The sequence below is a fragment of the Leptosomus discolor genome, chromosome 1 (assembly GCF_034619465.1).
Source record: "Leptosomus discolor isolate bLepDis1 chromosome 1, bLepDis1.hap2, whole genome shotgun sequence".
Lineage (NCBI taxonomy): Eukaryota > Metazoa > Chordata > Aves > Leptosomiformes > Leptosomidae > Leptosomus > Leptosomus discolor.
In genome coordinates this window covers 146,130,008-146,143,029 of record NC_141391.1, presented here as the reverse complement: position 1 = coordinate 146,143,029, position 13,022 = coordinate 146,130,008, and the positions used below count along the sequence as shown (strand labels likewise).

Sequence of the window (13,022 nt, the reverse complement as noted above, 5' to 3'; positions counted from 1 at the left end):
CGGCAGGGAGCGCAGCCGCGCGAACAACGCCGCTGCTGATTGGCGCCGGCTCCTCCAATCGGCGCTCCCCTTTCACCCGGCGGCGAAGCGAAGGGGGCTGCGTGTTTCCGGAAGACGTGGCCGTCGCAGCTGCCGCCGCCGCCGCTCTGCCCCGCGCCCGCTGCCCCCCGCTCCCGCCGCCACCATGATCTCCCTCTCCGACACCCAGAGTAAGCGTCGTCTCTTCGCTCACCGGCGCTCTGCGGTGGGGAGCGGGTCGCCCTCCGCGGGGCTGGAGGCGGGGGCTGGGGAGGGACACCGGTGGCGGCCGAGCAGCGCGGGGCGGGCCTGGCCCGCCGGTCCCGGACCCACCCGGGCCCTCGCCCTTTGTTTGCGCTTCCGCGGCGCGTCGGTCGTAGCCGTTGGAGCGGTAGGGGCTCAGGGCCCCGGCCCGGGCCGCTGTGGCGGAGCGGCCCTGCGGGGAGAGCTTGTCTCCTTCCTCGGCCCACGCCCGCTCGGGCGCCCGGCTGAGCTCTGGGGCGGGAGTCGCCGGGGAGGGGTCCGGCTTGTGCGGGTGAGGGAGGGCCGTCGGCACGCCCGTTTGCCACCCCTTCGGCGGTCCCCGACGGGCACCGCCTGGAGAGCGGCCGCGGGATGGGAACGGGAGGGCGCAGGCGGAGCTCACCCGGCCGCGCCTGGCGGCATCGCCGCTTCGTGAGGGCTGTTGAAAGCCGCGCTGGCCCCGGCTTCGGGTCTAGCGGTGGTACCGTGAGCTGCCAGGCAAAACGGGAGGTGGGACGGGAAGCAGGGCTGCTGAGGCGCGCTCGGCAGGGCTGGCTCCCTGTCCTTGGGAGGGCACCGCCGCCAGCCCCGCTGCCGCTGGCCTTTGTCTGGGGCTGTGAGCCCCTTCGCGTTGGCGGGGGTGCTGTGATGTGCCGGTGGTGGGAATGAATGAAAGCTGGACGGTAAACAAAATTAACAATTAGCTAAAGTCCTCTAGTGTGCCTCCGTGTGGACGGCAGTGGTTTGGAATCGCGTAATTGTTCGTGGCTTTGCTGTGTTTCTCTTAACTTGCTGTTACAGCGCTGAACCTTTGCAGGTGACACTGAAGGGGCGGGTGGGGGGGGGTAAGGTGAGGACCAGACACTCAATCTGAAGTGAAAAAAGAAGTACTTGGATGTGACTGTAGCTTTGGTTTCACTGAATAGAAATATTTGGAAATAGAGATGCTGAAAGGGAAAATACAAAGAAATTAAATTAAAGGCGTTTTTAAGAGTTTAAACTATAAGATAAAGGAAAATGTTAGGTCTTTGATTTAAATTAATATTTCACATATGATACGTTTCTGGCATGGTTGCTATGAAAGGAAATGAGTCTGCTCGATAAGCACCATAGTGTCAGTTGTGAAGGACGGTAAGTGTGAAAGATGTTGAGAAGAAAGTTAAAAGAACTAAGTTTAGCTTGATAGCAGGATACTGGAAATGGAGGTGTTGGAGAGCCAGTCAAGGCCAAGGGTGAAGAAGACGGGCAGAAAAGCAGGTTAGCAGTGTTCATGGTCAATGACTTCTTGAGAAATTCAGGTGCCATGCTCTGTTACTGGGGTGGCTACTAACCCTTGGGGTTAGTTTTGAGACTTCTGATTGATTAAGCCCTTGTGGGCATTGCTTTTGCCTGTTCCCCTGCCCTCCTGTCCAGAGTATTATTCATACTCTGAAAAAAAAGAAAAATCTCTTCAGAGAGAGGAGATGTGCTTACCGGTTTTCCTTTTCTTGGTTCCTCATTTGGGACCTTCAGCTAACTCTGGTGCTGACTCTGTTGGTTTTAACTTTCTGAGCCAAGAGCAGTAAGTAAAATACTGTGGAGTTCAAGGGTTTTAGTTTTTTTCACAGTTTTTTCTGAAATTCTGAAGATCTTTAATCAGATATTTTTAAACTCACTGCTGTCTGGAAAAATACGGAGTTTGCCGTAGAGTTGCTGGTGGAGTAGCGCTGGAGAGGACCACTGTATTGATTGATGTTTGGAAAGTTAAATTTGCAGCTGTAGTCTAGAACACTTTTGAAGTGAGTCAGTGAATGGAGTTATAAATCACCAGTAATTGCAAAAGAATGCACTTAGGTTTTGCCAAACAAATTAATTTTTCAATACTAAAAACCACTATTAGTAAAATAACGATTAAAAATTAAAACTTTTCATAACCTATAAACTTAATTATTGTCTTCTGAGAGCCTATAGTGCGTGACTACATTGTTATTTTGTACACAAATTATAAAGACTGTGCATTGTCTTCCCGGAACTTTCACAAGCAATGGATCGTAATTTTAAGTCTTAGTATTTACTAAGGTGTTTTGATACAGTGCTGCAGCACTCTTGCACAGCTATGGGATTTCTGCAGAAACATTGGGAAAGCATTGCTCCCTCCTCTCGGTAAATCATAATAATGTAAAAAAAATCCAGAGTAAATGGCACATGGTTAGTGTGTGTTTCTGCATTTCTAGGCATTGAAATGTTGTATTTGTGTAATGTGGGAAGGCTGTTTTGGTGCAGGAGAAAGTGTTTAAAGGTAGTTCACACCCTGTATAAAAAAATCATAGTTCTTTGTTGCAAAGATTATGTACAAAATATCAGTGCTTTTTTTTTTCTTCCTCTAAGAGTGCTAGTCAAATGTTTTTCCAAATTTTGATATGAATCAAGTCAGTAATACCTTCTACTGAGATACCAGTAACTGAGAATGATAGTCCTGGACTACTTGTCTTTCAGCAGTAATTTTGGGATGATGAGAATGGTGTTCCTTTTTTTCTTTTCCTTCCACTAACCAGAGAATGTGGTTGACTCTTAAAGAGATTTTTGAATCCGTTGCAGGAGTAGGTGACTACAAACATTCAGGAGAAGTGTCAGAGTAGTAACTGCAGCAGCTGTTGGGAGTTGGCCTCTGCCTTCTTGCTAGATCCCTGCTTTGTGCTGTGTCTGCAGGAGGAAGGGATACTTGCTTCCCATGACTGCATATTTATCTTATTGACAGCTGGTAATTCCTTTGGAGTCCTGCCTTCAAGTGTTTTCTTTCCAGAATACAGATTGTTTCTGCTTTTCTAAAGTAAAGAGTACTAGAGAAAAGGGCAGACTGCAGTTGTTATGTTGCCTTCAGTCAGCAGATTTCACTGAAAATACAATTTGCAATTCTGTTTCTCATTGTAAACAAGTATTGAGACTGTCTACAGTAAATCAGTTGTAGCAGATCACTTAATAGTTTTAATTCTGTGTGGTTAAAATGCTCATAGTGGGAGTTTAAAGCGGCAGGCGATCTATAGAACTACAGATTTAACACCATGTGATCCAACTTTGCGGAAAGATGAGCCCTGACAGAGGTTAGGGAAGCTGAATGTTGCTGTTACGAATCTCTTTACTCTGAGCTGTTTAGAAATTTTTTTTTGAGATAACCAAATGGAAGTTCTGAAACAGGCAGAATGATACTCCTTTAATCCTGAGCTGTTCAAGCAGCCGTGAACAATCAGCTAGACCTACATAGCAGTCAAAGGTGCAGCTGAAATATATTTAGGTGGATCTGGCTAACAGTAGCAGTGTGGGTGGGGGTTTTTGTTTGTTTCAGGGTAGACTATACAAAACTACTGTGGTCTTTTTATATATTTATATATATACACACACACAGACACACATAAACTCTGCTGCCAGCCTATCTCTAATATCTGTCTGTAGTATTACAGCTGTTCTTGTTAGCTGGTTTTGTGTATCCTGTAGGTTTCTAAATTCTCTGGTCACAGGGATAGGAAAAATGTACGGGTGAGAGCATGGATAAATACAAGATTTTTTGCAGCAGTGTTGCTGATGTTCCTGTTATTTCTCTCCCCTTCAGTCAGTGTGAGAGTCAAAGGAAGGCCTTAGAGGTTTAATTTTAAAAGGAGATTCAAAGTATGGTCTTCAGGATACCTTAGAGGCCATTGTCAAATGGTATCTTTAATCACAGCTTGATGTTTCTAGCCCAGTTTCTCCGACAAACCTTCCATCCTACTCTTGCCTTCCCAGTATTTCTTGAACAACCTTTACAGACAGGCAGAACTCAAAGATGCATAGTATCTACTAGTTTGGTGAAAATGGGCAACTGATTGGAGACCAAGCTGGTGTTTAGTAGCCAACAGTGTGTGTATAGCTTGGTCAGAGCCTACAGCATTAATCTGAGCTGTATTCAGCCCAGAAGTCAGGGGAAGTGGGGCTGCTATGCAAGAGTATGGCAGGTGGAACGTGAGGTCTCAGGAGGATGGAAAGGACCAGGGTACTTATGTTACTGTGGTAAACATAATGGGGTAAGAGTTGCAAACGGAAGACAGTTTTATTATCTGTTCACAAAACAATTATTTTCTCCATACTAGCAGTAAATCAAAAGGGATGTCTTTGCTGTATGCATATATGCATGTGGGTTTTGTTGCATTCTGTTTCAGAACATAGTTCCAAATATGTACTTTTTTGGATAAGCAGCTTCCAAAGATCTGTCGGTTGCTGAAGTAATCAGTGCGTAAAAGACTCACGGTATTTGTACACTCAGGAAAGTTTTTTAGGTGGTCATAAAATAGGCTGATTTTTTTTCTATAAATTTAAAATGTCTGTAGATTGGATGTTCTAAGTTTTTCATTATTTTTATGCATGAGTTTTTCCTGGTACTGTGTTCTGTTACATGCCTAAGTTTGTTTCTTTTTCAGAGATCGGAATGGGACTAACAGGCTTTGGAGTGTTCTTCCTTTTCTTTGGAATGATACTCTTCTTTGACAAAGCTCTTTTGGCTATTGGAAATGTAAGTGCCTTCTGTTTAGTCTCAGACTCTGCACTGCTTAGAATTAAGTATATGATTTATTAAAAATGAACTGAAAACAGAACAATATATTGTCAGTTTGAAATTGGATTACAAAAATACTGTGGCAGTTGGGTACAGGGAGAATTATGCTCAGTGATAGGAGCGAATCATTTTTCCTGATTAAAGTTAGAACAGCTCACATGAATCTAAATATCATACCTTCAGGTCAGACCTGCGGGATGTTGGTCAGGCAAGAAGCAGCTTGTCCCACAGTTGTTATGCTGCTGCAAATGGGATTTTTAGGTTGGCCATCATTACTAATGCTTTCCACTTTGTGGTCTTGTAAGATAATGGTGAAATTTAAGTATATATTTGGGTAAGAATAGTGAAGCGTTTTGTACATGCTAGCAAATGTAGCTTTGCTGTGCTTTGTGAGGAAAGAAAGAAGTACGAATTGCTGATAGTCTGGGTTTAGAAGAGCCAATCACCCTGCATGCTAGAGAGATTTAATATCTTCAGTTTTTACCAAATCCAAGTTTTCACTTAAAGCAGCATAGAAAATAAATCTTAGTTCTTGTACATGAAATTCCCAATCCAAAGCAAATATAAAATGATGGTGTGATAATCTCTGTGCCTCTGCTGTTCTCGGCTTTTACAGCCAGCCAAGAGCACAACCTGGCAGAGGCTCACATCTTCTTTTGCTGATGCCTAAAAGTCTGTGGTCAAAACTGATCAGTTTCATTCTGTTGCAGCAGAGTCAAATACTGAGATTCACTGAAGGAAAATATTACAATTATATCTGAATTTGGGTGCGTTAGTTGAAGCATTGTTCTTAACCATCAATGAAGTGTATAGTGGAAGTGTAAAAAATAAAATAATGCTTATTTTTTCTTTTCCTAATGTAAGGTGGAAATAAGAGGTCCTGTTTAGGGAAAGTGATGAAACATAGGTAGGAAGAAACAATGACACTATGTGGTAACCAAAGCTAATGCAAGAAAAGTACTGTAACCTTACAGCAAGTTTTAAAAAAAAAAAGTTATATCAGAAAGAGGAAAAGGTGGTAAGAAAGTGGTTTATTAACATACAAAACTGAAATTTCATCTGTAATCATGAGTAAAGTCTGAGATACTATTCCCTTCTCAGCAAAAATGTTGCCCAGATGTATGCTTACAAGCTGAAATAATTACAGGTCCTGTTGTTAAAGGACACTAAAAGTAATTCTAACTAGGTTGGACTAGTGTGATAGTGTTCAGTCTCTACTGGAACTAGTAAAAAGTCTATACACAGTGTAAAAAAAAAAAAAAAAAAACCACGAACAAAACCCCCCACAAACCTGACTAATAAGATAACTGATGATGCTCTTCAGCTTTTTTTCCTTTTTTGGCTTTGTACTGTTCAGTAGATCAGTACAAGCTGTTGAAGATGTCCATGGTACAGAACAGAGGCGAGGTGCTTTTGTAATATGTCTGGTCTCAGTTTTTAGCAACCTTTGCTGTCAGTGGTACTAAGCTTCAGCACTGCTTGTGGATAATGATTGCACTTACATTGCAGGACAGATATAACTGTTGTCACCAGGTCTTTTGCCATGATTGTGTTTGTCAGAGACCACAAAGGTAGACTCTTTACTCTTTAAGCATCTGAGAGAAGAGTTTTGGATGCTAGCTGCAAATGCTTTAAGATGGACTTTACAAAAGACAATCACTAGTAAATTCTTCTCACCATCTGTCTTTTGGTATTAAAATAAGTTGTGCAAGAAACGCAATCTGATTTCATAGAATGTACGTATGTTTAGCTCCTCAACTTGGGAATATAATTTGCTATTTTCTTTCTTTGGTTGTTTTTTGTCTTTTCTAGGTTTTATTTGTGGCTGGCTTGTCTTTTGTAATCGGTTTAGAAAGAACATTTAGATTCTTTTTTCAAAAACACAAAATGAAAGCGACGGGCTTTTTCCTGGGTGGCGTGCTCATAGTTCTCATTGGTTGGCCTTTAATAGGAATGATCCTTGAAATTTATGGGTTCTTCCTATTATTCAGGTAAGACTTATTTCAAAATACCTTTCTGTATTAGTGTATCCGGCAATAAATGTATTCATTTAGTGTTGCCGCATTACAGCTGATAAAGCGGCATCCTTTCAATGTTTGCTTTTGCTAGATTTTGTATAAAGTTGTTGATTCACATTTGCAAGCGGTGGAAAGTTGGTAAGTGTTTTTCCAAGACTCAAATCTGCTCATATTTGTGAGGCGTATACCAAACTGACTTTGGTAATGTTGTTTATGTCTAACCAAAGAATTATAAAGCTTCAAAATATCTGGGAGCCCAAATTGTTAGCAGTGCAAATTTTAAATACTCCCTCATAAAAAAGGGCAACTTAGATACTTCGGGTTTTTTTGGTGGGGAGTTTGTTCTTTTCTTTAACAAATGGGGCAAAATACTTTGTTACAAATGTCCTAGGTCTGTAACCTTAGCATTTTATTACTATGGAAGCCCAGTGAAAAGGTGTTTTCTGTCACGTTTCGTTACGCTTGTGCCCTAGTGTAGGGCTGGATTTGGTTAGCATTATCTCAACCGAGTTAAGGAAAGATGAAAAGTCTTATGTATTTGAACAGCAATCTTGGTACATGTTACAGCTTTCACAGTGTGTCATTTAACTTCTTCATAATGGAATTGGAATGGTGAAAGAATTTGACTTGTTACAGCCTGTATATATCTATATTTTTATCTTTATTTCCATGGTTGAAGTTCCATACTTCACTGTAGAACAAAGTACAAAATATGTTACTAAGTAAGAAGGGAGGCCTGTAGTTGTTCTTGGACTTCTGTTCAGATGGAAACTGTTTCGGTAATGACTATTAATCTAGTAACAGACCCCTAAAACATCTTCAAAGTGTTCAGCTGCTAGCTAAATAGTGCAGTTCCCATTAATCAAAATCAAACCACTGTTCTCATGGCCCTCCCTTTTTCCACTCAGTAAAACTATCTACTAATGTGGTATTTAGTTATAGATAAGATTTTTTTTTCAAAAAAATATTTAAACATTTTGACTTGGCTCCTACTGAAGACAGATTTATGAGAGCTGATTTTGATATGCTGCTTATTGTTCTGCTCTGTATTACTCTGAACTCTATCACTGCAAGTGTTTTGAAAACAACAATATGTCACTGAATACGTTGTCGCTGCTTGGATGTAGCGCTTGGGTTTAATCAGCCAGTACAAAGCAAGTAGAGTGTTTCCAACCAAAAGCCCCTCCTTTTAAAAGATCTCGGAAGAATTACGAATTACCGTGTCTATGCAGGTATGGTTATGGATCATCTATTGGTGCTAGCCAGGGACTAGCAGGGTAAAGTAACGTTGAACAGATTATAGAAGGTCAGTACAGTCGTCCCTAGGTCACTAGGACCATCCCTTAGCCAGAAGAGTATCAACAAGGGATTGGTAATTCCCAGGTGTGAATGTTTATCTGATCTGTTTTAATTTAAAACATCTCTAGATTGTCTTTTCTAATAGTTCTTAGAATCTAAATCCCTTGCTACAATGTTAGGTAGTTACTACTTCAAACAAAGCTTTTTGTTTTGCTTTAGTCTTGGCCATTACCCTGTTTTCAGCAGCTTGCTCCTTTCTGAAGAAGTTAAAAATGGAGCCTTTCCTCAAACATCATTTTATATGATTCCTCAGGATCCTGCTATTTGGCTGCGTGACAGAAAACTACTGTGGTTATCATTGGTCTCTGAAGTACATACATTTCTAAAGCCCAAGGAATATCAGATCAATTTATGCACCTTTGTATTTGTTCGGGAAGTATGTTGTGAGGATGGGCATTTCTGTGTATCCTAATGGTTAGGTCATGTGGATTACCAGGACTTTTGTACGGAAAACCTTTATATTTAAAATCAAGGGCAGTTTAGCAGTTCTAGTAACTTTACTTCAACTCATAACAAGTACGATAGTACAAGTGTAAACCATTGTATTGTACTTTTTTCAGTCTCTTGATTTTTAGACCACTAAACCAGTTCCACTAGGTGTTCAGATCCCTCTAGTATCTTTACTTGTAGATTGTTGTCTTGCATATCTGTTTTACAGTCACCTTTCATAGTCCCTGTAGCAGTAATTGCAGAGACCCTGTTGCCCACAAAGTAAGGGTGGACACAAAGCACTGGTGACCAGGAACATTTAAAGGAATGACAGGATTGCAAAGATTTTTATTTTTTTTAAAGATGTGTCTGACTGAAGTGAGAGACACACGCAATTATTATTTTACTCTGGTTTAAATCTAGAATGGCTTTGCCTTCTTGTCTTTATTTAACATGCTGCCACAAGTTTCCCACTGGAGGTGTAGTCTTCTGCCATACTTTCACATGCTCAAACCTCATTCACTGCAGAAGGTTCTTATGGGACGGTATCTCTTGTTGTCCTCTAAGCTGCTTTTGGAGCCTTGTTCAGATTACAGGCACCCACAGTTACGGCTAACAATGTCATCTTTCCTGTACTGACTGTTCCTTATTCTTGGCTGTGTCAGTGTTTTAATCTGTTACAAGTGGTTTGTGGGCCCTGCATCACTATTTATTGGACCACTGGAATAATCCGGCCTTTTAAAAAGAAGATGGGCAGGGAAAACTTGCTGGTATTGATATTACCCAGCAAATAGTTCTTACCAGTGTAGTGAAGAGGATGATCAGTTGTGAAACCTCCCTGTGGCTGAGGTCTCATTACACGTTAATCCTCATTCTAGGCAGGGAATGTGTAGCTCAACAAGAGATCTGAGTGTCACCACCAGCTGAATTGCTGCAGTTGACCACAAACAGCTGCAGTACTGCCGTAGAAAACTTGTTTTCCTGCTGCAGAGATGAAGTGGGCAGTGCAGGGGGCTACAGCATAGCCACAGTGCTAGGCCGCATCCCCTGGGTCACGATTGAAATCCCCGACTTTACGTGAATTAGTGAAATAAGTGAATGCACAACTCTGTTATGCTTAATTGTCTTTAGTCAGTGTAAAAAGTACCATATATGGTTTAATTGGTCAGAATTAGCTTCAGTTGTTTTTACATTGGGTATTGCAAGGATGTATTTCCTATAATATAAAAAGTGTCTCAAAATATGTATGGTAATTTTGAGAAATCAGTTGGAAGCATCAGTTCTGTTGACTAAGTTGGGTATTCTTTTTTTAGTTATTTTTTTGAAGAGCTGGCTGAGGGTTGCAAGCTATGAAGAAAATTAAGTCCATTTAAAAATAAGGTGTTTCTTTCCTGTTTTTCTCCTTTCTCTGCTGAATGTATGTTGATATATTTGGTAAAATTAATGTGCTGCTAACAAGCTACAAGATTTTATGTAAACCTGGTTTAAAAAATACCTCTTATTTCTTCATTTTATAGCAATATGGGAATAGTTTAATTATAAAAACTAATACAATCTTCTGTTATCTGATCTAAAGGGGGTTCTTTCCTGTGGTTGTTGGCTTTATTAGAAGAGTTCCAGTTCTTGGATATCTCTTGAATTTACCTGGTATAAGCTCGGTAAGTGTTCAGTACTTTATGCAAAATTTGAAGCTTGTACTGTTTTTTATTCCATTGTCATAGTAATCGTAGAAATGCATCAGAAATAAAGCAAATATGACTTTAGAACAGTGACTTTGAGTGTATTCCTGTGTAGCTCTTGCACCATACAGATCGCCTTCATTCCCAGTGAGAGGATTCTAGATGTAAAAGGAACAAAAGGACACCTTTGCAGAAGCTGCCCCCACTTAGTGTTGTCAAGTGGAAAGAGCCCTGGACTGTGACTCAGAATGATGGGGTTCTGCTTCCTGCCTCCCTCTTGGCCCTAGGTGACCATATAGGTGAATCATGCCACTGTTCTGTGCCTCTTCTGCTGTCTGTACGACGAGGAGGACGCTGTTCTTCTCTGGGTAGCGTTTGGAAGTATTTATGAAAAGTGGCCTGTGAAAGCAAATGGTTTAGTTCAATGCTGAGTTGCAGCTTGGATGGCAAATCCAGAAGCTCTTGTGGTGCATAATCATTCATCAAACGCATTTAAGGTCCAGTGCACCAGACTACATCTTGCTATTTATTAAGATTGGGATTTTTTCAAATGCAGTTTTCCGTTTTCTTAACCAAATAGGCAGGGTTTTGAAGACAATTACCATCTTTCTGGCACCTGTTAATCTAGAGTGTTTCAGTCAACTACTTTTACTGTGCTAATTTCCATATGTATTTTAACACAAGTGTGTTTAAGCTTAGTTTTGAAAGCAACAGTTTTGAGAGCTACTACTAAAAAATTAACAGGGGGTGTAACTCAGATGTATACAGGCTGTTTTTTTAAAAACAAGTGTTCGAGATCATCTGTTCCAATCTCACAGTTAGGCCAAGTTCTGGCTCATAACTCATGATCAATTGAGTGTTTCATTTGTCAATTGATCTTACTTAGTCATATTTAATTTGATCATAATGGGGTTAAATCTTGTTTTAGAAAGATAATTGTTAATGTTTTATTCAAAGCCTACGTAGGCTCAGAAGAGAATCCACAGTAATGGTCAGTTGAAATATCTTATTTGGTCTACTAATGCATGTGTGGCTGATACTGTATTGTTTTGTTTTAATCATTAAGCTAGCAGTGTTATCTGCGTTTTATTTCCTTTTTCATTCTGTTGCATCTTCATGTTGCACTGTTAATGTCGATATGAGAAAAACATGTCATGCAGAAACACAATTGCAATGTAAGATTTTTAATTTTCACAAACTTAAATCATGAGACCTTGGTGAGTACAATTTGACTCTCATTTTCAGTCGCATACTAACTGTGCAAGTAGCAAGTAATATTTGAGAGTAACTTCGGTGTACGTAAGTGTCATGCAACTTAACCTTTTTGTCTCCTTTTCTGCAGCTTGTAGATAAAGTTGGAGAAAGCAACAACATGGTATAATGCAAGAGGGCAGAAGACTGATTCTAAACTTACTGTATTATTTATAAAGTCCTTTTGAAGAATACTCAGCACAAAGATTAAGTTGTGTACAAAGGAAAAGCTTGTTACATTCTTTACATAACAGTTTAATTTAAAATGTATAGTCAACAATATACATTAGGAAAGAAGCTCAGCAAGTACGCTTCTAGGAAAGTAACTCCAGAGTTCAGGAAGTAAACTGAAGAGGTGAAAGTCATGGAATAACCCATGTTACAACTGTTCAAGACTATTTTTGTTGGTTTTGAAAAACACGCTAGAGGCGGTGAACCCTTGTGGAATTAACGGTGCCTGTACTTTACGTCCTTATTTTGAAGGTGCAGTAGAGCAAACAGGCCTACATTTTTAGGGGTGACCCAAATTTATCCAACTCTCTGCTTGCTATCCTCAGAGTGGAGGGGGGCAAAAAAAAAACCCCCACAACGAGAAAAAAAAAACACTCAAAACAACCCAAACAGAAAACTTCTTGTGTAACAAGAGATGGGTCTTTGCATGAAGGTTAAGATGGCTGTTCATCTTCAAGTGTATTACGACAAAAAAAAGAGACCCTACATGGTTCTGTTGTAAACATTTTTGTAAATACGTGGCTGAAATAAAACATTGTTATCTTAATGTTTCAAAGCCAAATGTAAGTTGATTGTATTTGCCTTCCGTTTCGGAATATGCAAAAGGTCAATCTTTATTAACTTCAGTCTTAAATGTTGGTTCTGAACAGGTAGAGCTCAACAGGGAACTCTGGAACCTGACTTGCACTCCTTCCAGTTTGTTCTCCTTGAATCATGTTACCAGTGCATCCAGATGAGAATGTAGCCCCTTGTCACTAACACGAAAACTTTGTGAAATACCCTTAGTTCACAAAAAAAGCACGTTTGGTTAAGGTGCTGACATGAAGCCTGTGAAATGTATCTTATCAAAATTTGAAACTTTGTTTTTAAATAGTTCGAAGCTAAAGTTTCTTTGTTTACTCTGGAACTACAAATTGACTTTTTTACGGTAATAAAATTAAAACTTAATGTTCTGTGTATGTGAGTCTCTGGGGAGAAAGTTGGGCTAATGGGGCTAACTAAAGATCAAGTGCCAATCTCCATATGTTTTGTAACTTGTTGCTTGGGTTATCTTCAAATAACTTAAAACTTCTATCAGTCACAGCAGCGACTTTGCTGTTACAGAGGTTCTTTGCTAACCTGGAATAAACGTCCCCTACTAATGCAAGGGTCACATTTCTCCTTTTATTGGGATGTTAAACATTGTGCACTTTCAATAGATGTAGTTACATAGTGTCCTCACCTAACAACATG

The 13,022-nt window shown here is 40.4% G+C and overlaps 1 protein-coding gene across 1 annotated transcript; it reads left to right on the top strand.

Moving 5' to 3' along the window:
• The first annotated feature begins 184 nt into the window (after nucleotides 1–184).
• GOLT1B (golgi transport 1B) lies at nucleotides 185–12,156 on the top strand. Its single transcript, XM_086466750.1, has 5 exons — nucleotides 185–209; nucleotides 4,689–4,780; nucleotides 6,635–6,813; nucleotides 10,205–10,286; nucleotides 11,650–12,156. Exons 1-5 carry the CDS (start codon nucleotides 185–187, stop codon nucleotides 11,686–11,688), a joined length of 417 nt encoding a protein of 138 aa, XP_086322876.1. The 3' UTR covers nucleotides 11,689–12,156.
• The last annotated feature ends 866 nt before the right edge of the window (nucleotides 12,157–13,022 follow it).